Source organism: Aulonocara stuartgranti (assembly GCF_965226115.1).
Source record: "Aulonocara stuartgranti genome assembly, chromosome: 13".
In the NCBI taxonomy this organism is placed as follows: Eukaryota; Metazoa; Chordata; class Actinopteri; order Cichliformes; family Cichlidae; genus Aulonocara; species Aulonocara stuartgranti.
This window is the reverse complement of record NC_138949.1, coordinates 15,221,273-15,243,043: the sequence shown is the minus strand read 5'-3', so window position 1 is coordinate 15,243,043 and position 21,771 is coordinate 15,221,273. Positions and strand designations below refer to the sequence as shown.

The window sequence follows — 21,771 nt, the reverse complement described above, 5'->3', positions numbered from 1 at the left end:
TGTTAAAAGGGAGTTTTTCCTTCCCACTGTCGCCAAAGTGCTTGCTCATAGGGGGTCATATTATTGTTGGGCTTTTCTCTGTATCTACTATACAATATAAAGCACCTTGAGGTGACTTTTGTTGTGATTTGGCGATATATAAATAAAACTGAATTGAATTGAATTTAAAAAAAGCTTCTTTGGCTTAATAGGGATATGCGTGTGTAAATTAAGCAACACATTTCCCCCGTCCATCCATCCATCCATCCATCCATCCATCCATCCATTTTCTTCCACTTATCCAGTTCAGGGTTACTGGAGCCTATCCCTGCTGTCACTGGACAAAAGGCAGGGGACACCCTGGGCAGTTTGCCAGTCTATCACTGGATTAACACAGAGAGACATGTAGCGCCACTTAAAACTGATCAGTTAACCTAACCCCATGCATGTTTTCGGACAGTGGGAGGAACCAGCATGATCACTTGGAGAACATGTAAACTCCACAAAGAAAGGTCCCCAGCTTTCTGGTGGATTCAAACCCAGGAACGTCTTGCTGTGAGGTGACCCATATTGCCCCAGTATGTTTTTGTTTTTCTCCTTTTTAAAGTGACAAGTCTTTTTGGTAACTTTGTTTTGTAGTTTGTGGTCCTAATAAAGGACTCAGAAATCCTCTTAGAATGTACGCAGTGGTTTTCATGAATGCAACAGGAGAACAGATTTAAATGTGAGAAGCACAGGTGTTACTGGTGCATTAATCATGAATCCTCACTGTTCGAGTGTCCTAGAAAGAAAGAGAGCAAGTGAGCCAGCCAAAAATGGAAATCAGCTAAGAATTTCTCGATTTACACCTTCTCTTTTCCACTGAGGTCTATTTTCTTAAGGCGCATTTCTCAGTGGACCTTGTGAATGACTGCAAAATAAAGGACACTGAATCCAAAATTACTGTTCTCCCTGAATACAGGGTGCTCCTGGAAAAGTAGCAGCACTGATACAGTGATAGAAAAGTAGTCATAGATTTTCCCATCCTTCAGCAGAAGCTCAATTTGAGCTATTTTCTGTTCTGCACGTTATGAGCTTTGATCTACTTTCTCACTCTTTTGTGTTATTCCTCTTTCGGTGGCCAGCTTCATACCATTAAAAAAAAGAATGATGCAAAGCCTGTCTCTGCTCAATATCAATATTTAATGCAACATTCAGCCTGGAAACAGTGCGACAGGCCACTGCTGATTGGCCGATGATGAGAGTGAAGACAAACCCTGAACCAGTAAAAAGGTCACACTTATTACTGTGCATTTAAGAGGATTTATGGACATTTTACATTTCTTATCACGCTGTAGTTTGACCGAGGAGCATTTTGGTTTGTTCTAATGAAAACAGACATATCTATTTCTCCATCGCTAAAGAAGGCATCATCTGTTACACAGTTATTTCAACCAGCAGGGCTCATAACTTTTATGAAGGCAGCACAGTAGAGACTCAAGGAAACAAACTAAGAGCTGCTGAGAGGCTGAAATGAAAAACATTTATCTCCATTTAAAACTACATACGTTTCAAATGAGGCTGTCCTTGAAGAGCTGTGTCTCAGAACGGTTCCCCCAGCACTCCTCTGTTTAAGTTCCAGTTCCAATAAATTAGTCGCCTCCAGTCCTTACAATTTTCTCCTTATCTATTTTCCATAAGAAAAATAGGACTCTAAGCTAATCAAGCCCTCTTCAGGTGATTCCACTGCACTCACTTGCTTTGAGAAAGCACGGCTGGTAACATCCCAGCTGCCCTCCTTTGACTTGATTTGGATCAGTGTGCTGCCCACTGGCACATCTGGTTTCCTCGTTGTTTATTAAAAGTCTTTTGTCTTTTTTGTTTATGGTTGGATGCATGAGACCACATGGTGCAGAGCAGATCTGGTTTTTTGACAGTCTTTCCTGATGCGTTCAGAACACACAATCAGAACAGAAACCAGCACGTATCACGAAACATATGTTCTTTGTCTCTTATTCCTCTTTTCTTATGTATGAATCTGCAGTGCAGTTGGATGCTGGAGACCATATCGTGCGGAGCAGATCTGCTTTCGCAATTTGTGCTGGTACGTCCACAAACAATCGAAGCAGAAAGCATTTTACATCACGAAACATATGTTTATTTTGCATGCCTTCGTGTCTGTGACGCAAATGCAGTCTGTGTCCCCGGCAGCAGAGTCACGCCATCCTCTCTGTTTCAATATGTTCATTTTCTTTGGTTCTGTGCAGAGTTTTCTTTGTTTTTCCAGTTGTGGTGAAGCTGTTTGTTTTTCTTCCCCTTTTGTTTGCTGTCAGTGATGAAATATCGTTTATATCACTAAACAGTGGGTACGCTGCACCATTCACTTTGTCTCTTAATGAATGCGTGCGTGATGTAATTGAATATGGCTTTCTGGTGGGATCTCTTCTGAAGTTCTCCACTCCTCCTTGAGCTAAAGCTCGTTGAACTTGTGCAGAGCAGTCTCTGAAGAAACAGCTCTTCATCTTCCATTCTGATGCACATGCAACTTCCTACTCATTTTCCTGTAATATGCTTTATCTTCTAACATATCCTCTCTCTGGAGTGATGTGCTGGCGGCATCTCACAAGTTCCTTTGATTGACCTTTATTGTACTGCTGCAGGAAACTGTACCACTGACACTGTTCTCAAAAGCATTAAAAAACAGATGACATTTTGACATTGGCGTCTCTCGTTTTTGTTACTGTTGAAAGGCATTATTTGTGGTGCACTGAACATTGTTTTCATGACATTTAAGTGGCATAGGCTCAGGGTAGCATGGACTGATGTGCGATTTTCTCTTTAGGCCTTGTTCTTTTTCTCATTCCGAGTGGTCATATTTAATTTCCTTTTTGTTTCCCTGAGTGCTTTGTTATTAATCGTTTCCTCTCTGAGATCTTAACACATCTAGTCATGTGTGCTGCAGTCTCTGCATCCAGTCAAAGCTGCCCCTTCTTCCCAAGAAGAATTTCTTGCGGATCAATTATTGCTGTAACATTTTCTGTTTCGTCATCAATCCTGCAGAGTCAGCCTCTCCCCTAAAAGATGTGCAGATGACAAATTAGAAGCAGCAGATTTTCTTCTGTGATCTTCTGTGATCTATTTACTCTGCTACCAAAATCTGACACGCATCATTTCACATCATCAGGGGTGACTGTGGCTCAGGAGTTAGAGCATGTCACCTCCTGTTCAAACGGTTGGTGGTTCGATCCCCGTCTACTCCAATCTGTGTTCATTCTAATGCATCCACTGGAGTATGAATGTGTGTGAATGTTAGATAGAAAGCATTTGCATTAAAAAAAAAAGTGATTGTGTGAATAGCTGAGTTAGAATATATAAGAATGAGTCCATTTACCATCATCTTGAAGGTTTAAGTTTAAAACTGGAATGAATAAAATAGATAAATATATTTATTATCATTTAATCAATAACTATTGACTTTATCTGTCTGTTGTGTGAGTGAATTAGGTGTATTTAAAATATAATTTACATAATCATAGCTATGAAAAGAAGTTATGAAACAAACAAAGTAATATGGTGGACCACTGACCGTCTCTCCCACACCTGTCGAAAGCAGATGTAAAATATTCTCTGATTTTAAAACCCTGAATTCTGTCACAACTTTTGGCAGGACCCCTGTAGTTCCAAAGGCCTGTGTTATTTCTTTAGGGTGCAATTGTTATTCATCTGCCATTACTGGTAAGGCTGACACACAGCTGGAGAGAAGAAGCAGATTCCTGAAGGATTAGAGTTCCTGCTGATGCTACTATGCGTCAGCATCATGGACCAGTGTGCCGCAGACAGCACAGCGCCGATGGGACGAAAAGATTGGCATCAACCGTCTTCTTTTTCTGGCAAAACTGAACTGCCCTGATTTCCATTATTAGATATTCTCTTTTTTACTTTTGCTGACAAACAAATGAATAAAGTAGCCACAGAAAGTTCCCTCCGTGTTGTATACAGTCAACAAACAAATGCCTCTATAGATTCAGTCAGACAGCAGTCATTCAGTTAATGGCAGAACTTTAGCCTCTCCCAGCTGAAACACATTATTATGTCCATTACAGCCATGTTAGTATTATTGATAGCTGGTCACAACTAATCGCCCCATGCTGCACAAGGAACACTTAGCAGCATGCTTCAGGTCCAGAAAGGCGTATGACAAATGGCTTCATATTTATAGCCAATTGTTAATCATTTTATTCATTTCTTCTTTTTTTGCAAGTTGTGGGGAGTGAGGATAGTCTGTAAATCAGAGCATTGTGAGGTTATTGGATAAGTTTAAGACACACTGATCATATCAGAAATTTACATGGCAATTAGTCAGCTTTCTTTCTTCATCTTCTTATTTTTTGATGGCAGTTGTGTTGTTAAATGCATCATTTTGTAACTTTTGTCATCTAATTAATGTCCACAGCATCTTCTCTACATCAAATCTCAGCACACAAATCCCCGCTCTCTAATGACAACTGGCAGCCTTAAATATGTTCAGCTGTCACAGACTAACCCATTCTTCCACTCTCAGGTAAATTCTTAAATCCCAACCTTCCACCACAGTATACAATATATCAATTAGAATAAATAAATACATAAATATTCTAAATATTTCACACATTAATTTTACACCAAACCCAATATTATAAAAACCCAGAAACCCCGAGCACAAAAAGATTCACCACACTCTCTTCACCAATGGTCTCTCCCGGAACCTTTAAATGGTGTCTGGACCCCCGGGGAAACATCTTACGAACACTTATTTGCACCACTTTTATTCCTAGATTTCACACACACATTTGCATTAGTTTTCCTTACTGGTAAACCTTAATCACAATCTCAATCACCATTCTTCTCTCCTGACAGACAACCACCACATTCCTTGATGAGAAGCAGCTGTGCAGGATCTGAAATAAGGCTAACAACTGATTTTAAAATTCCCAATAAATAGGCAATAAATATTTAAACTTCTTGTGTGCAAATCCATGCTTAAAGTGCAATGCTAAATAAAGTGCTTGATAAGGTGTGTTTAATAAAGTGAAAGGTGTACTTTAAAGTGCTATACAGATAATATAATATAAATAAATGTAGTAAGGGAGTCCTCCTCCTTACAGGGATATAAAGTAGGAAAACACAGAATAGGAGCCCTCTGCTGTTGCTTCCCCAAAAGATTCTTTGTATTCCCTGGGTATTCATATCTATTTAATCCGACTGCCAGTATATGTCATGGGGGTTTTTTTTCATCTCCTATGAAAACCAGAGCAGATTACAAATAATTTCTCCCAGTGCCTGCACGAATCTTGATGTGAGCTCAGTCTTGATGTCCTCCAAAAATCACACTCCACAGAGATAGTTTTTCACTGCAGAATAGCTGTGAGAGAACAAACGCCTGTGGCTACATCATCCAATTAGCATCTTTCGTCTCTTCTCTCCTCCCTTCTGGTACTGTCAGTCTGTCTCCCCTCTTATTCATTCAACACATAGTTAACTGGAGCAATCTGCAAATGTCTTTACATATACACAGCAACTGCAACCTGAAAGACATTGCTTGGTGTGATTTTAATCAGTGGTATCAATCTTGAGTACCTTTTAAGTATAAATAACACCCACTGTATGTCAGTAAAATGAACATGTTGTGTTTGCTGTAGCAAATGAGAGCAGTTGCAGACTTAGCAGTGGGGAATAGTTGTGCTTGAGGCCTCTCGCGTTCACATTGTCCCAGTGTGTGTGTGTTTGTGTGCCTGAGCGTGTGTTTCAGGATATAAATAGAGTTGCTCCACCATCAGAAAGCGGTGCTATAGGGTAGATGCCAGTCGTCGCCTCAAACTAGCCCAACCCACCCCTGTCCTGCCTGACCCCTGAGTGCCGGCACTGTGAGCATATGAGGGCCAAAATTGTTCTAAAAGCAAACAAGATGAAATGTCAAGCAGTATGCAATATATGACTGGGTGCTACTACAACAAGTTTTACTTTTAAGTTATGTGAGAACGAGTGTTTAATTTAAGCTGGAATATATCAGTCTTAAATGACGTGCAATTAACACCAGATGAGGACTGTTTAGAAACAAACTTTACATGATAGGTAATACTGTCAGGATGAGACTTCATATCTGGTTGTTTGGATCTGGATCCCTCAGACAGCTTCCCATATGCTCATAAATCATGTTAAAAACAAAAAGGTCAAATGGCAATGTTAATGACAAGAAACTGCTGGTAAATTTCAGTCAAGTGTGTAGAGATGAACCTTCAGGGGATGCTTCTGTTCTGCCCCGTTACATTCTTGACTGACAGCCCGGCTGCGTCTTCTGACAATCATACGTATGTCAAAAGACGCAGCCAGCGTGGGTACAAATTAATAGCAATAAAAACCACACAAAAAAAACTGAAACAATGGATGAAGCATCTTAACTGGTAATAGGCAAATACAGAGGGGAAAGTGGAGCTTTAGCCAAAGATGGAAGCTATTTGGTCGGAGTATCTGGAGTCTGGAGTGACTCCAATCTCATTTTGCTGTAAGCACAGATGTTACTTGTGCATGCACAATGCTTCATTTTCAGTGAGGGGGCAATCTCGCTACTTTTTATTCAGCACTGTTTTCTCTGTGTTGGCAGTTAAATGTCATCCATAATTTACAGGCATTATTTAACAGCGGAGATGGAGAATTTGATTAAAATGAAGATGGACGGACGGATGGACGGATGGACGGATAGATAGATAGATAGATAGATAGATAGATAGATAGATAGATAGATAGATAGATAAGACACAGCTATTCCAGTTACAGTTTGAAGACAGATAATTGCACTCTCACAATTGGCTTCGAATAAATACTTGCTTCGAGCGTGTATTATATATTCATGGAGTTAATAACATGGATGTCAGCTCATTGGCTGCTGCAGTGAGAGGTGCCTGCATGTCAAAGTTGGTTACACTTCTCTTTGACATGAAGCTGTTTAATAAAACAGAAGCACTGCACAATTAAATTGACTTTCCTTAGATATGTGCCACCTGCAGCTAGGAAACAACAGCAATATAATATGTAGGTAGGATCGATTGTGAGGCTGGAGGGCATCACAAAATCACGGACAAACCAAGATGCAAAACAAATATTTCAAGAGTTTTGCTGTTTGCTTTATATATTTCATTGTATCTGATATTGTCTGGTCCTAAAGCCTCTATATGTTATGCAAATTCAAATCCTTTGCATGATATTGTGGGAAGATTTTGATTGCAATCTTGCATATTTCAACAGCTACTAATGTCCTTTCTCTCATAAAGTTTCCCAGGAGCCTAACTATTGTTTGTTTGCTGAAATGAGAAATAGTTTCAGATTAATCACTTCTTTCGGATCCTGCAGAGCCTCGTGTTCACCTCCAGCTTGAATGACTGGCAGAAACAAAGTGTGATGAACACCCATATCCATTTTTAAGGTCATAATGGTGCATTCAAGCATATATATTTAAAAAGCCTAGAAAAGACCCTGTGGTTATTTGTTCTGCTTTTACTTTCCAATTCCTCCTACACAAAACCAGCAGAGACTGACTGCAAATTTCCCCTTCATATAATCATGTGTTTCTACAAGAGAACACACTTAATTTTCCTGTGTTCAAATTTTATAGCATTTTGCATGAAATGCCTCTCATGGTCCTGGGTCTTTGAACAAGTGTTTTTGAGTTTATTACAACTTTTGTTTATTTATATATTTTCTATTTGAGTTTGCTTGGTGGTTATATTTACAACTTTATTTATTTGCTTAGGGAATTTACTCGTAAGTTCTTACATCCTCTTTGCATAACAGTTTAATTGTTCCCGCAGTGCTTTTTGTTCCATCCACTTGTGTCACTTCCCCTATATTAAGTTCGCTTACATGTTTGTTTCCCTGTTTAGTTATCACTTCCATTCTCACTTCAGTCACTTGTGGCAGTTTTTTATTTCTAGGATCTTACGTTTAGTTTTACCTTCTCTCCTGTGTCGTTGTCTTTGATTACTATCACCTACATCTCGTTACCCAGCTGTGTTCACTTACCCCCTTAATTGCTGTCTTGTGTAAAGGGAGGTCAGTGTCCCCTTTAGTCTTTGTCACATCGTGTTCTCCCAGCTATCCAATCGCCTCTGCTTATCCATTTCAGGGTTGCGGGTAGGTGGCTGTAACCTATCCTGGCCGCCGTAGGCTGAGAGTTGCCAGCCTGTTTTGGGGCTAACACAAAGAGACAACCACTGATACTTGCATTCACACCAACATCCAATGTAGAATCACCACTTAAGCTAATCCCAATAACTGCAGCGGCATCCCGAGAGAACTCACACTGACATGGGGAGACAATAAACTAGAAAGGCTCCAGCCAGATGGTGTATTTGAACCAAGGACCTTCTTGCTGTGAGAAAACAGTACTAACCACTGTTCTCAACCAGCTGCTTTGTACTTTAGATTCAGTTAGCTTGCCCAACTTTGTGTTGGATTTTGTTATTAACTTTGTTGGCTTTGGAAATTGCAATTGCAAAAATAAAGGTTAGTGTTTTGTTACATTTTTTTTTTTGCACTTTTTAAAAACACAACTTTAAAGTGTTGTGTTGCATTTTTGTTGTGTTTAATTGTGCTTAGTGCCAACATGGACAGTTTCCAATTTCGTTGTACTATTGTACTAAGTATGACTGTGAAATGACAGCAAAGAGTTATCTTATCTTATGTTATCTTATCTCACTTGTGTCATCCTAATAGCCAGCATTTTGGGTCTGTGCTTTGCAATTCATGACACAAAACAAAACAAAGAAATCCAATTAATTAATAACAAACACTTTATTTAAGACACACTTTTACAGTTTATTTGTTTCTTATTCCTATGCTGAAATGAAGTTCATGTAAAACCTTGATACACAATGGTATTCATGACAATTGTAGTCTTGCAACACTAAAGTACTTAACAAGAAATGTAAATCTATAGCATCCACCACTGAAGAGATATGTACAAAAAACTCATGAATACAAATACTCCAAACATGCCATTTCTCAGCATGAATAAATAACGTCAGTGTACTTCCATTTGTAATCCTTCATACGATGTTTATTCCCGAATCAAAGCTAGAACTACCTCACCTGATAGCCTTTGCCTTTGATATAACATGTAGGATCAAAGCCTTAGCATCAATTAGCTTAATCTGTCTACAAAGCAATTTAAACATCTTACAGTAAAAATAAGGCGAGTAACCCCCAAGTTTCAAGTTCTCCTTCTTCTTCTGAAGAAATCTGAACAAGATCAGTGTTTCACAGTTCACATGAAGGACCAGACTGGCATAAAAATAGAAAGAGAGAAAACCACTGATCTACAGAACACACTGTTGCAGATCAGTGAACCAACTCGAGTGGTAATCTTTCAGGTCATGACACCTGTATGCACTGTTCCAAACAAATGAAACTGAATTTAAAGTCAGCAGAGGAGTCAGTTTTTCTGCACTCTCACAGGGCTTTAAATGTCATGTAGCAAAAAAAAAAGGCATTAAAAAACATTACATTCAAAACCTGATGAAAAGCTGTAACCTGATGCGAAAGACGAGGTCAGAACTTTATCTCCATAAAACAGATTGTACCGGTGTCACCATTCAGAGAAACGGGAGGTGCTGTGATTGAAAACGAGGTTTTTCATTACAGCAGCATGCGTCACTGTTTGAGCGGTCGTCTGTTTGCACCAAACAGATTAGAGGACGGATGATGACCATGAAACTACTGTATCTGACATAACACTTTCCCTCAGTCCTAAAACTCGCTCATTTAAAGTCACTTAATTCGATTTAAATCTGAGACAATGGATAAAAACTGGGATTTAGCTGCGCTCCTACTCTGGAGTTCATAATTTCCTCTTTTCCTATTGCACCGTGTATAGAAATGAATTGCTTGAATTAATTACCGAGAATATTTTGTAAACCTTCCCCACTTAATATTCAAAAACGTACACTTCTTTATTCAAACTTTGTACATACGCTAAAAAATGTGCTGTTCAACACTGTTCTTTTCTAGCTTAGAGCAACTCTCAAGTTTTACGAAGTATCCATGAACAAAAAAAAAGTCTTTCCAATAAAAAAATTTAAAAAAATCTAAGGTTTTCAGGAATTCTTGTACTCGGGTCCTTGTGCAAACTGAGCTCTCTTTGTTGAAGGTAAAATGCCACGGGTCAGCCCTCTGCAGTTCTCTGTTCGAACCGGGCTAACGTCACATCCCTTTTCAGACACTTTAGCACATGTTAAGCCATTCAGATGAATCAATAAATTATAGTGCTTGACACAGTAACAACTCCCAAACAGAGCTGCAGCATGAGAAAATCCACAAATGTTTTTCCCGATGTAATATGACAATGTGGAGTGCGACCGGAATATTTAACACCTCTATGAAGATGACCCAAGCAGACTTAAAAAGAGAAACAACATGCTTGTAAAGTGTTTCTAATTGGAAGTCCGCTGTGGGGGAAAAAAAGCCTGTTTTTTTAAAAAGCTTTCTCAAAACGATCATGTTCTCAGGATGTATTCTGATGTCAACCTCATAAATCCATCGTGAAAAACATAATATGCAACGAAAACAGGAACCTGAAACTCAGCAGGAGCCAATTCAACAGCGAGGAGCGCCACAAACTGTGCCGAGCAATAATCTAATTTGACTTTTAAAAAAAACAACTTTTAAATAAAAATCTGATGACACGTTTCAAGTAAACAGCTTAAAATAATTAGTTTCCTTTTAGATGTATCAACATCACTTTGAAGCATCTTCACGGCGTGGAATAATTGGAGGTGTCACATTTACATTTTCAAACATTAACCTGATTATGTACATTCCACATATCTGTCAAGCATCTCTATTTACAAGATGCACACATGTTTATGTACTATTTTAAGACAGACAACAGAGATTTGTCCTGCATTTTAGCTAAATTCAAAAAAGCCTAACTTTGAAAGTATTCCTAAATATGCAATAAATAATGCAGCTTTCAATGGTGCCGAGCGTCTGTAGGACAGAAATACAGCAGAAGGTTTTTTTCTCTTTTATCACTGCCTCTGTATTTATAGCCACTGTTACAATATTCATTTTCTGCCTTATTAATATACATAATTTTAATCTCTGCTGCGTAACACTATTGTCAGTATTGTGGTTCACTAAAGGAAAACGTTTGCTTGATCTGAGATCTGCTTGATCTCTCTTTTTTTCTTTTACGACTAAAATTTGCAGGGCTGAGTGTTAAACAAAGCCTACAGCTAAGATCTACTCATTCTCTCTGCCTCACTTCTACATTTTTAATCCCTTAATAAGTGAATTTTACTGGATCATAGGATCGTCGTTGGGAGAGGCCAGAGTCGGGACGCTAACAAACATCTGGGATTTGTCCTGGCTCTGGGTTGTGCCGCTGTTGGACACCGTAGTGAAGGAGAGTTGATCGTGTTCCAAAATGGCGAGGCGGTCGACCGGCTTCTCCTTCTTCAGGTAGAACATTTTCCTGAGCTGCTTCAGTTGTTGCAGCTCACAGAAGGTCTCCAGCACCACTAGCATGACTATGAGGCCCAAGATCAGGTAGACTGATGAGACAAAAAAAATAAGGATTAGGAGGCATATGAGTAATGATCTGCAGTGCTTAGTGTAATTAACACCATATTAAAAGCATTTTCTTTAATCCTGATGTGAAATCACTTCCCCTGGATTTAAATAGAGGTTTAAAGCCTGACTTAATCTCATACCTGCAGCATATTTATCATTTATAATGCAGCATATTTTTTCAGCATGGTAGCTGCAGATGATGTTTTGCTACTTGATACAAACCCAGTGGATTTACTCATAAACACTGTTGTTTTATGGATCAACACAAGAGGGCAGTGCAAACCATCCATGTTAACAAAAACATGGAGCATGCTTTAGAATGAAACAAAGAGAAAATGGAAAGGATAGTGTAACACTGATAGTTGGTGGTTTTTTCCATATCAAAACAGAGCCTGGCATTTGTAGGAAATGCTATTCTTTACTGTTTTTATCAGTTTAAATGCACACATACAGAATGCACTGAATAGTGCAAATCCCGAGTGCAACTCACAGAAGGAGTGGCTGCTTAACCCCAAAGGCAAGACTGAAGAGATTTTAGCAAATGAGGTAGTTTGTTCAGTATATACTAAACAAAACGCCTGCTGTTTTTTAGTTGTTCCACTTACATCACAATGGTAACACAGTTATGGTCATATCACTTCCGATGCATGTAATTCTTCACAGAGGAAGTTGTACGAATGTGTCTGGAGCCATTCATGCAAACAGACACGTTCTGTTCCTGCCTCGTCTCCTCCTACAGACTGGCACATTGTGCCTACAAATTGACGTCTATTTCTCTCTCTCTCTCTGGCTCTCTGACCACACACCCACATCACAAATGCTGGAGACAGTCGAGTGGAATAACATTTGACATTCGTGTGCACGCACTCCCTGATGAGACTCTATGGGTTTAAACTGAGTTTCACTTTTTTGCACTCTTAACTTTAACGGTGCTGCTAAGAATATGCTGCACAAGACAACCAGAAAATGCAGGCAAGACCTTCCTGCTGTCTCCAGTAGGTTATCGTCCAGATTTAAAACTGCTCTAACCTTGTTTATTAGAATAACTAATATGGCTTTAAACACATAAAAAACATGCATATAACTGGCAATTTTAACTGAAGGTTTTAAGAAATTGAATGTGCAGACTCAAGTAGAAGGCAGTGATTACTTCTACTTTACTGTAGAAAAAGCTATATCCTAGACACCACGTGTATATGGCCCTTCTTTGATGATGACATAAAACCTACCTGCCTGTAATTCTGATGCATCCACTCACAACACGGCGCATGGTGTAATTTTCACAAACAGGTCAAAGATAGACCCAGCTAACTGTGTCACAAAGAGGCAGATCAAAGTTGGCCATATTAAAACCCGCTAAAAGTGATTTTTCTCACATCGGAAAAATAACAGCATTCGTTCTGACACATTTGCAATTTAAATGAAGTGAAGCCTGTGAGCTAATTTGGGCAGGCAACTGGCTCACCCACACATAACACTGCTCTGCTTTCATCGTACCAAACACGCCCTCCTGATCTGCTGGTCTATTTAAACAGCATAAGTTCCTGTCTCACCCTCTGACGTGTTAGTCCTGTTGCTGCCCTGCATTATCTGCTGTTTTATCCCTTACACCACCCTCAATTTAATCCATCCGTGATAATGAGCTCAAACTCTGGCCGTATTCTACAGCTGTTATTTCCAAATGAGAGTTGAACAAATAAAGACAATCTCTTTAGCATATGTTACACATTCTGACACTATGTGTGACTTGTTGAGGCTCTTTCCTCACTTTATAGCTTAATTAGGAAGCGAGTGCTGTTTTTAAGTGCAAACAAAGCAGGTCCTAGTTTATGAAGGATGTTGTAATTTTGAGAATCAGAGGCACTAAGAACGATACCGTAATCCAAAAATGTATTTTCTTAATAGTGATTAGACCAAAATAATAGATCTACAGAATAATTTAGTTATATAATATCACTAAAAAACCTCTGATAAGAATCAAAGTGGACAGTTAGCTACTAACACTCTCAAAAGCGACACTCACCAGTGATGCCCACTTTGTAGAGCTCCCTGAACTTCTGATTGGCAGCCTCTCCGGGCACGTAGTCTCCGAGGCCAATGGTGCTGAGCGAAATGAAGCAGAAGTAGAAGGACTCCAGGAAGTTCCAGTTTTCTTCCAGCGCCGAGAAGATGGCAGCAGGGATAAGGAAGAAGCAAGAGACGGCCAACATGGCGAGCACAGTGGCATGAACAATGGCCACCAGTGGCTTGGACAGGCCCCAGTGTGTGTGGATGTACGTGATCGGCCTCCGTGTGCTAAATACCATGATCCGTTGCACCACAGCAGTGAGGAATAGAAGGGTGAAGGGGATGCCGATCATGGAGTAAATAATGCAGAAGGCCTTCCCGCCGTCTGAGAGTGGTGCTGTGTGCCCATATCCTGCAGAGGAAAAACATTAAGACCATCAAAAGCTGCAGAATAATGTAGGATTGCAACGCTTCTGTAATCACTGCTATAAATCATAGTCTGTTGTTCTTTCTCCTGCCACGTCAGGTGTGACTGCAGGAAAGAACCACGCAAATATTTACCATGAAAGGCGATCTGTAAATGCACTGTAAGATTGTAGCTTGTTTGCATTTCATGGGAAGAGAGCTCAATTTAACTAACAGCAACATCCTGCATCACAGTTACTGAGTAAAACAAACATTTGGAGGATATAAAAGTTACGACTTCTTTTTTTAGTATTTTGTGGCACGCAACAAGTTTCCTTTATTTTTTTTAATGCAGTTTGTCTTGGACTTCAATCTAAATTTAAGATAACTGAACTTTTTTTTTTAAATTTCATTTAAAAAAGTATATATATGAGCTAATTTTGACTTTTACAGCAGCAACAGATCTCAAAAGTCTGAAAAGTGAGTAGTATTTTATTCCAACTAATTACATTATTTGGCAACAGGTAGGTAACATGCTTGGGTATAAAAAGAGCATCTTATAGCGGCACAGTTTCTCAGAAGTAAAGATGCAAGAAACTGCATCTGTAATCTGTGGAACAATCTCAGAATAATGTTCCTAAACGTAAGACTGTGACGACTGTAAACATCTCATTATCTACACAGTACATAGTGTCATCAAAAGAGTCTGAAGAAGTCTCTGTGTGCAAGAGACAAGGCTACAAATCAGTAGCAGACTTCTATAATCTTCAAGCACTCAGGTGAAACTGCAATAAAAACAGGAATGATTTTGTTGTCACAATCACTGAATCTGCTCAGGAACACTTCCAGAAATCATTGTCTGCGAGCACAGTTTTCAGGTTAAAGTAGGTCCTGTCTGAGCCAAATCTCATTTTGTAAGTTCGTAACAAACGTAACAAAAAAAATGTTATGTTTAAAAACAAAAACAAAAGAAAAAACATGGATACTGGATCCTCTGGATTACAGAGGAGAGGGACCATCTGGCTTGCGATCAGTTCAAAAACCTGCATCTCTGATGGTATGGGGGTGCGAACCCGTGACTATGGAACTGACATTGTGCACATCTGGGAAAGCACCACAAATGCCAAAAAAGTATGTCTCTGCAGCTGGTCTCCTCCAGATGTTTAGACTTATATTAAAAGAAGAGGGGAGGCTAAACAGTGGAAAACATGGAACCTTTGCGACTTTTTGCAGACATGTTGCTGCAACCAAATTCAAAATGAGCAAACATTTTTCCTAAAATGATGCATTTTTAAACATTTTATTTTTTCTGTGTTTTATTGTGAATTGAGATTTGCAAATTCCAGTTCCAGCATTTATATTTTAATTGCACTTTATATTAGTATGCATACAGTCATTCCTACACCTTCTCTGCAGCCATGTTTCTGTCTGCTTAAGCTTTATCAGTATCTGTGGTCTAGTTTAAGTCATGCTGAACAACTTTGTGCTCACTTTTCTAAACTTGCATTGGTGTGAAAACATACCAGACCTAAAAAAGAGGCTGAAAACACAGGACTACCGCCTCACAACATGCAAGTGATAAAACTGTTTCCTTGTGACAAAAATCCCAAATAGTTCACCTCCACTTGTTAGTTAGCAGCTACAGTGTAACTACATCACTTCAGAATAAGACCTGCCCTAGGTAATACCATAATTGTCACTGCACATCTATTGAGTAATGTGTTTTTGTAAGGTAACAAAGGCAACAGAAAATATCCAACAATAACAGGGAGTGTCTGAGACTGAATGGTAAAATGACACGCAGGCAAAAACGCAGACCTCAGTCAGGTCCTGTTTACAGTCATCAGTTCTGTTGAGACTTAAAACAAGATAATGCGATCATTTTTTCCCATTTAGGAAGCAACTGGGGCACAGGGTCCCTTTACTACCGTGTATGTTGTAACCTCACTGCTGCCAATCTGTCAGGCTAAAGTTCTTCCTGTGCGCTGACTGATCAGCAAGGCAGGCGTGCCCTTTGTGAAGTTATCCGGGAAAAGAAATACATAACTTCTAACTTAACAAAGCTATTTCTTACAATAATGGATTGGATTTATATGGTGTGTGTGTGTGTGTGTGTGTGTGTGTGTGTGTGTGTGTGTGTGTGTGTGTGTGTGTGTGTTGCAGCAAGGGTTGCTCTTTTAGAGTGGGTTAATGTGTGTAAACGGGGTTTCCGGTGTCAACATAAACGCAAAACACAAAGATTATATATTTCAAAATATAAAGTCCCGTTTGTACTAAGACCCGTTTGTGTGGCCTTGTCAGGCGCCTTTTCTGCGCTATTCTGCGCCATGCTCGGCTGCAGCATCACCCGGCCTGCCCAGGACCTACCTGTGGTGGACAGCACCGTGCTGGCGAAAAACAGCGCTGAGGTGAAGTCCCAGTTCCAGTTGGCCGATGCGTTATTCAGGATGGATACCCCGTAATTGCTCGCCTCCAGCGCCTTCCTAAGAAACTGCTCCAGCCGCTCCTCGGAGAGGCAGTCATTTTCCTGGAGGAACTGCTTCTTAATGTTCCTCAGATCCTGCCGCAGGAGGTCTTCGTAGGGCAGCTCGACCGATGAGAAAACAACTGCGCCGAATATGAGATAGAGGAGGTAGCCCACCACCAGGGAGACGAAATACCACGTCGATTTGTGAGTCTGTATCAAACGCACACAGGAATTGCTGGCTAAAGACTGGAGCATTTTTAAGAGGTGTATCACACCGGTGTGATACTAAGCTACGTTTGTCTACGGTGTTAATTTGACCGTCTAACGTCCTAAATTGACAGCATATATCCTACACGCAGGGATGTAATAGAGACAAAGAGCAAAACGAGGAACCGCTTTCCCCTGACTGAAACCTGCCACTTGGTGCTTTCAAGTGCAGTCGGTAATCTCGACGTAATATCTTTACAAAAAGAGTGTTTATACTACAAACGCGTATCGAGTTGGTACGCTGTCGTCACTGGAGATCCTTTGGATAGATAAACCCCCCCAAAAGGCACATTTCTAAGAGGCTGACTCCTAATCTAAGCGTTTAGCTTTTACTCAGTGGGGGAAAATCCGAGCTTCAAGCGCTTCTGAAGGCATCAAATGATGTGGCGACGACAAAGGGCGTGTGACGCAAGAACTTCCCCTTTCTCCCCCCGCAGGTAGCCGAGCCTGTCTTTCGATTTCTATTCAAAACAATCGAGAGACGTCAGAAAAGACCACAGATGGCTGTCATGTTGGGTAGATGAAGAAACGCCCCAGTGTACCCACAGGGGGGCCTGGGGTTAACTGAGGCGTGGAGACTCAGGTCCCAAATGGCTAAATTATTATTGGCCCAGTTCTGTGACAGCCAACACTTACTTCTGTCCTACATACAGAATGACAGAATGACGGCCCATTGCTGGTCCACTCCTGGCTGCCAGATCTCAATCACATGAACTGAGGTTTGTGGTGACACAATACCTAAAATATCAAAGTTAAAGCTAATGCAGGTAGAATGGGTGTTACATCATTGTTATTAAAAATGAAACAAGAATATTTTGGAAGACATAACAACTAAATATGTCAGATAGAAGTGATATATCCAATATGTTCCATTGTAAATATATATATATATATATCACCATCAGACAACATACAGTCGAAATACGCAAGGGCGACTACATCACAGTTGTACTTACTGAAGAGTGTTCTTTGCATTGATGACATAGAAAGGAAAAATACTGAGTCAAAGGTGTGGTATGGTTTACAACGATGCATCAATAGTCATTATGCATGGATTACCCTGTCAAACTTCTGCTTTTGTTTCTTTAAAGTTACCTGCCCTTCGAAAATATGTTTTGTGTTACTCGAAGTGTTTTCCTGTCACACAGCATTTTTTTTTAAAGTTTTTCAAGTGTTTAAAAGTTTTTGCGGGATTGCTTGTACAATACACCGAATAAAATCAGATTATATAAAACTCTTCACTTTGTTTCCAACGCCTGAGCAATGAGTAGCTAAATCTTTAATTGCTTCTCTTTTTCCACAGAACAGGGGAGATCCTGGTCACGTAACTGAGACCGATGGGAGAGGAATGACAATAAATTATTTATTAAAAGACTATGCAATTAACCTAGGTTAACACAAATTCAAATAAGAGCGCCACCTATCCAAATAAGACCGGTAGAGCACCCAGATTCCATTTAATTTAACGTTTTCCATTGTAACAATGGAAAAAAATTACTAAATTTACATGTACTTAAATTGCATGAAATCATTATTTTGGGCATAAATAGTTAGTTTTGAGTGTATAAATACTGAGAACTGTGCACCCAGTTAAAAATTGGCATTTCTGATAGTCACTCAATGTTATTCCTGCATGAGGGCTCAGATTTTGCATCATACACACTTTGTAACAAGTGCAGGAATTACATTATATGATAGTGGACACGAGGAAGAAGAGGAGGCCTCATCAGCCGCTGTTAATCCAGGGCCTTGAAGTGGAGAGGGTGATCAGCTTTAGGTACCTGGCTGTCTACATCTCTGAGGACCTCACCTGGTCACTGAACACCACACAGCTGATCAAGAAGGCTCAGCAGCGGCTGTATTTCCTAGGGAGGCTGAGGAAATTTGGTATGTCGGCCAAGATCCTCAGCAGGTTCTACAGCTGCATTGTGGAGAGCACCCTGACCAGCTGCATCACTGCATGGTACGGCAGCACTACTGCTATGAACCGCAAACACCTGCAGAGAGTGATAACAACTGCGGAGAAGATCATCAAGACTCCACTGCCCTCTCTGCAGAGCATCTACCATCGCAGAGTCCAGAGGTGAGCTGCCTCCATCCTCAAAGACCCCACACACCCCCAACACGGACTGTTCACACTTCTGCCCTCGGGGCGGAGGTTCAGAAGTGTGAAATCCACAACATCCAGACTCACTAACTCCTTCTTCCCCACTGCCATCAGACTCTTGAACAGCTGACCTTTTTTTGAACAGTAATAATAAAAATCTTTTGCACATCAAGTCATCCTGCAAATTAAGCCAGCATATTAAGCTAAAGCTCTTTTGCACACATCTCTGTTTGGAGATATATTTTGTCTGCTTTTCTGTCTTCATTCTGCAACATCGGCTGCAGACTACAGCTACAGGTACCTTGGTGTTCATCTGAACAATAGACTGGACTGGACTCATAACTCAGACGCCCTCTACAGGAAAGGGCAGAGCAGGCTGTACCTGCTGCGGAGACTCAGGTCGTTTGGAGTGGAGGGCCCACTCCTGAAGAAATTCTATGACTCTGTTGTGGCTTCTGCTATCTTTTATGGCGTGGTCTGCTGGGGCGGCAGCATCTCTGCTGGGGACAGGAAGAGACTGAACAGGGTGATCCGAAGGGCCAGCTCTGTTCTAGGATGCCCTCTGGACCCAGTGGAGGTGGTGAGTGACAGGAGAACGGCGGCTAAGCTGTCATCTCTGATGGACAACATCTCCCACCCCATGCAGCAGACTGTGACAGCACTGAGCAGCTCCTTCAGTGGGAGACTGCGGCACCCACGGTGTGGGACGGAGAGATTTCGCAGGTCTTTCCTCCCCACTGCTGTCAGACTCCATAATAAAGACTTTAACTGATCAAGCACACACATCCATACATATGCAATAATACTAAGTGCAATAATCCTTTCTGTCATCGTTGTATTTTTACTCAGTTGTATATAGTATTTGTATTTGTATTCTATTTTTATCTTATTGTATATTTATTTTATCTTATTCTACTGTATATAGTATTTTATTTTATTCTATTCTGTACAGTTGTGTACTGTATTTATTCTTATTGTATTCTAATTTTTGCCTCATAACTTTTGCACTGTCCACTTCCTGCTGTGACAAAACAAATTTCCCACGTGTGGGACTAATAAAGGTTATCTTATCTTATCTTTATTTATTTGTACTATTTGTATTTATATGTTCTATTTCTATTGTATATGTTAATCGGCATCTGTGGATGGACAGCAAAGAAAGAATTTCATTGCACAGAGAAATGCCTTTTTGCTTGTGACACATGACAATAAACACTTTGAATCTTGAATACAGTTGCATACATCCAATCTCCTAATAAAGCATTAATTTAAAAGATGAATTTATATCTTGAGGCTCCATGTTGTGTTTGCAAAATAAAAATATTTAACTACAATCTGAAATACAGCAGGGTGTTGATGCCTTGAGTTAGCAATATGTAGATAACATAATTATATCAGCTAGAAAGTAAACCGAGTGACAACCTTTGTACTCAGTTTGAGCACTCAAACCACTTTCTATTTGCAAGTCTCATTCACACAATCCTTTTCCTTTACATCTAAGCACTTTTTCTTACATTCACACACAAACTCACTCTTTGATGGATGCAGTGGGGGTAACTTGGGGTTCAGTATCTTACCTGAGGATATATGGACTAGAGATCAAACCATCAGTCTGATTGGTAGACAACCTGCTCTACTACCTGAGCCACAGGCGCCTGATGAAGGATATTGAAGATGCTGCTGGGTTTGATATGAAACAGTAATAACTCTATTAGATGACATACCAGGTAATACTGGAACAGCAGAGCGAACAGTGGGCTACCAAGGTACACGGCTGCAAAAACTGAACGCAGAGAGCACAAATCTATTGTCACTGAGAGGCGAGGCATACCAGCAAGAGACCTGCAGGTGGCAGGCAAGAGTCAACAATTAGAAGGGCTTTCTTCAGTTCTATACAACCAAAACTGTTGCTGTCATTAGATTAAAACTGAGAAAGTAAAAATAATGACAGATCATTAGATCTTCTGCAAAATTAGCATTTTTTTTTTAATTTTTGTCTAACATATGGATCTCATTACATGAAATGTTTTCTTTAACCATATCAGCACCAACAGCTTCTGGGTGTTTTTGTTTGTTTGGGTGGGGTTTTTTTGTTCCTGTTACACTTTTGCTCACAGAAGGTTTTTGTTTTTTTTTGGTTTGTTTGTTTTTTTCTTACACCCCTAGAGACAGTTTACTTTACAAAAACTTCCTTAATCTTAACCTAACCTATTTTTACATGCAACATTTACTGGGAGTTTTTGTCACAAAATTAAAGATACTTAGTGTACATGAATGTACCGTTTTTTAGATGTTACCTTTATTTCTTCAAAAAAACCAAGACGATTGATTATGTGTAATCCTAATCATTTCAGGTACACACAGTCTCTTGTTCAACCTACTCCTTTACAGTATAATTGCTAACTGGGAGAATATGATGGGATTGTCCTGGATCACATTTTCTGCTAAAATTCTGCAGTTGCCGGTAATTATTTAAATTTAATTTAATTCCAGGATATTCTGTCTTATTTTAAAGGTAAAGAAAAAAAACCATTATGGATAAAAGCTTAAGGAAACTGTCCTCATAAATATTGTGTTTACAGTTCAGTTGCTCAGGTCAGATGATTTATTTTCCTGCATCAGCAAATCCGTGACACCATGAGTAAGGCCAGTTCCTAATTTCACAAGGAACAGATGATCTCATGTTCTCATGCAAGTCAAAAGTAATAAGTTGCAAAAAAAAAGCAGGATATCACTTTAAGTAATATAAAAAAGTTAGATATATTAAACACTCCAGTACAAAGACCAGAGAAAAAAGTAGAACTGAGCTGACTTTACTTTCATTTATTTTTTTTTACATATAAAGAAAACTTTTATACAAAGACTATAGATTAAGATCTACATAATAATCCTATGCAAAAATAAACACTACATTTTATTTAAGTTGGTCAGCAAGGAAGTTTTCTATCAATGTGAA

The 21,771-nt window shown here is 39.7% G+C and overlaps 3 protein-coding genes across 3 annotated transcripts in view; 1 reads left to right on the top strand and 2 right to left on the bottom strand.

Moving 5' to 3' along the window:
- The window catches only part of slc35f3b (solute carrier family 35 member F3b), a 51,468-nt gene extending 49,896 nt beyond the window's left edge, over positions 1-1,572 (bottom strand). The window contains exon 1 of the mRNA XM_082557785.1: positions 1,527-1,572. The gene's annotated coding sequence lies outside the window, so the exon portion shown is untranslated. The remainder of the gene's footprint in view (positions 1-1,526) is intronic.
- Positions 1,573-8,765: 7,193 nt separating this feature from the next.
- Positions 8,766-17,112, bottom strand: kcnk1b (potassium channel, subfamily K, member 1b). The gene is made up of 3 exons (XM_082556753.1): positions 16,342-17,112; positions 13,586-13,981; positions 8,766-11,543 (listed from the first exon to the last, which is right to left on the bottom strand). Exons 1-3 carry the CDS (start codon positions 16,694-16,696, stop codon positions 11,287-11,289), a joined length of 1,008 nt encoding a protein of 335 aa, XP_082412879.1. The 5' UTR covers positions 16,697-17,112; the 3' UTR covers positions 8,766-11,286.
- An 801-nt stretch (positions 17,113-17,913) lies between these two features.
- Positions 17,914-19,869, top strand: LOC309720148 (uncharacterized protein). The gene is made up of 2 exons (XM_082556754.1): positions 17,914-18,791; positions 19,100-19,869. The coding sequence occupies exons 1-2, from the start codon at positions 18,400-18,402 to the stop codon at positions 19,137-19,139; spliced, it is 432 nt and encodes a 143-aa protein (XP_082412880.1). The 5' UTR covers positions 17,914-18,399; the 3' UTR covers positions 19,140-19,869.
- Positions 19,870-21,771: the final 1,902 nt, after the last annotated feature.

Coding starts and splice junctions, on each gene's coding strand:
- kcnk1b (XM_082556753.1), bottom strand. CDS start 16,696: ATGCTCCAGTCTTTAGCCAGCAATTCCTGTGTGCGTTTGATACAGACT. Junction 13,982..16,341: donor CACGGTGCTGTCCACCACAG/GTAGGTCCTGGG, acceptor TTTCCTCTGCAG/GATATGGGCACACAGCACCA. Junction 11,544..13,585: donor CTACAAAGTGGGCATCACTG/GTGAGTGTCGCT, acceptor TTGTCTCATCAG/TCTACCTGATCTTGGGCCTC.
- LOC309720148 (XM_082556754.1), top strand. CDS start 18,400: ATGATAGTGGACACGAGGAAGAAGAGGAGGCCTCATCAGCCGCTGTTA. Junction 18,792..19,099: donor TACCATCGCAGAGTCCAGAG/GTGAGCTGCCTC, acceptor CATCGGCTGCAG/ACTACAGCTACAGGTACCTT.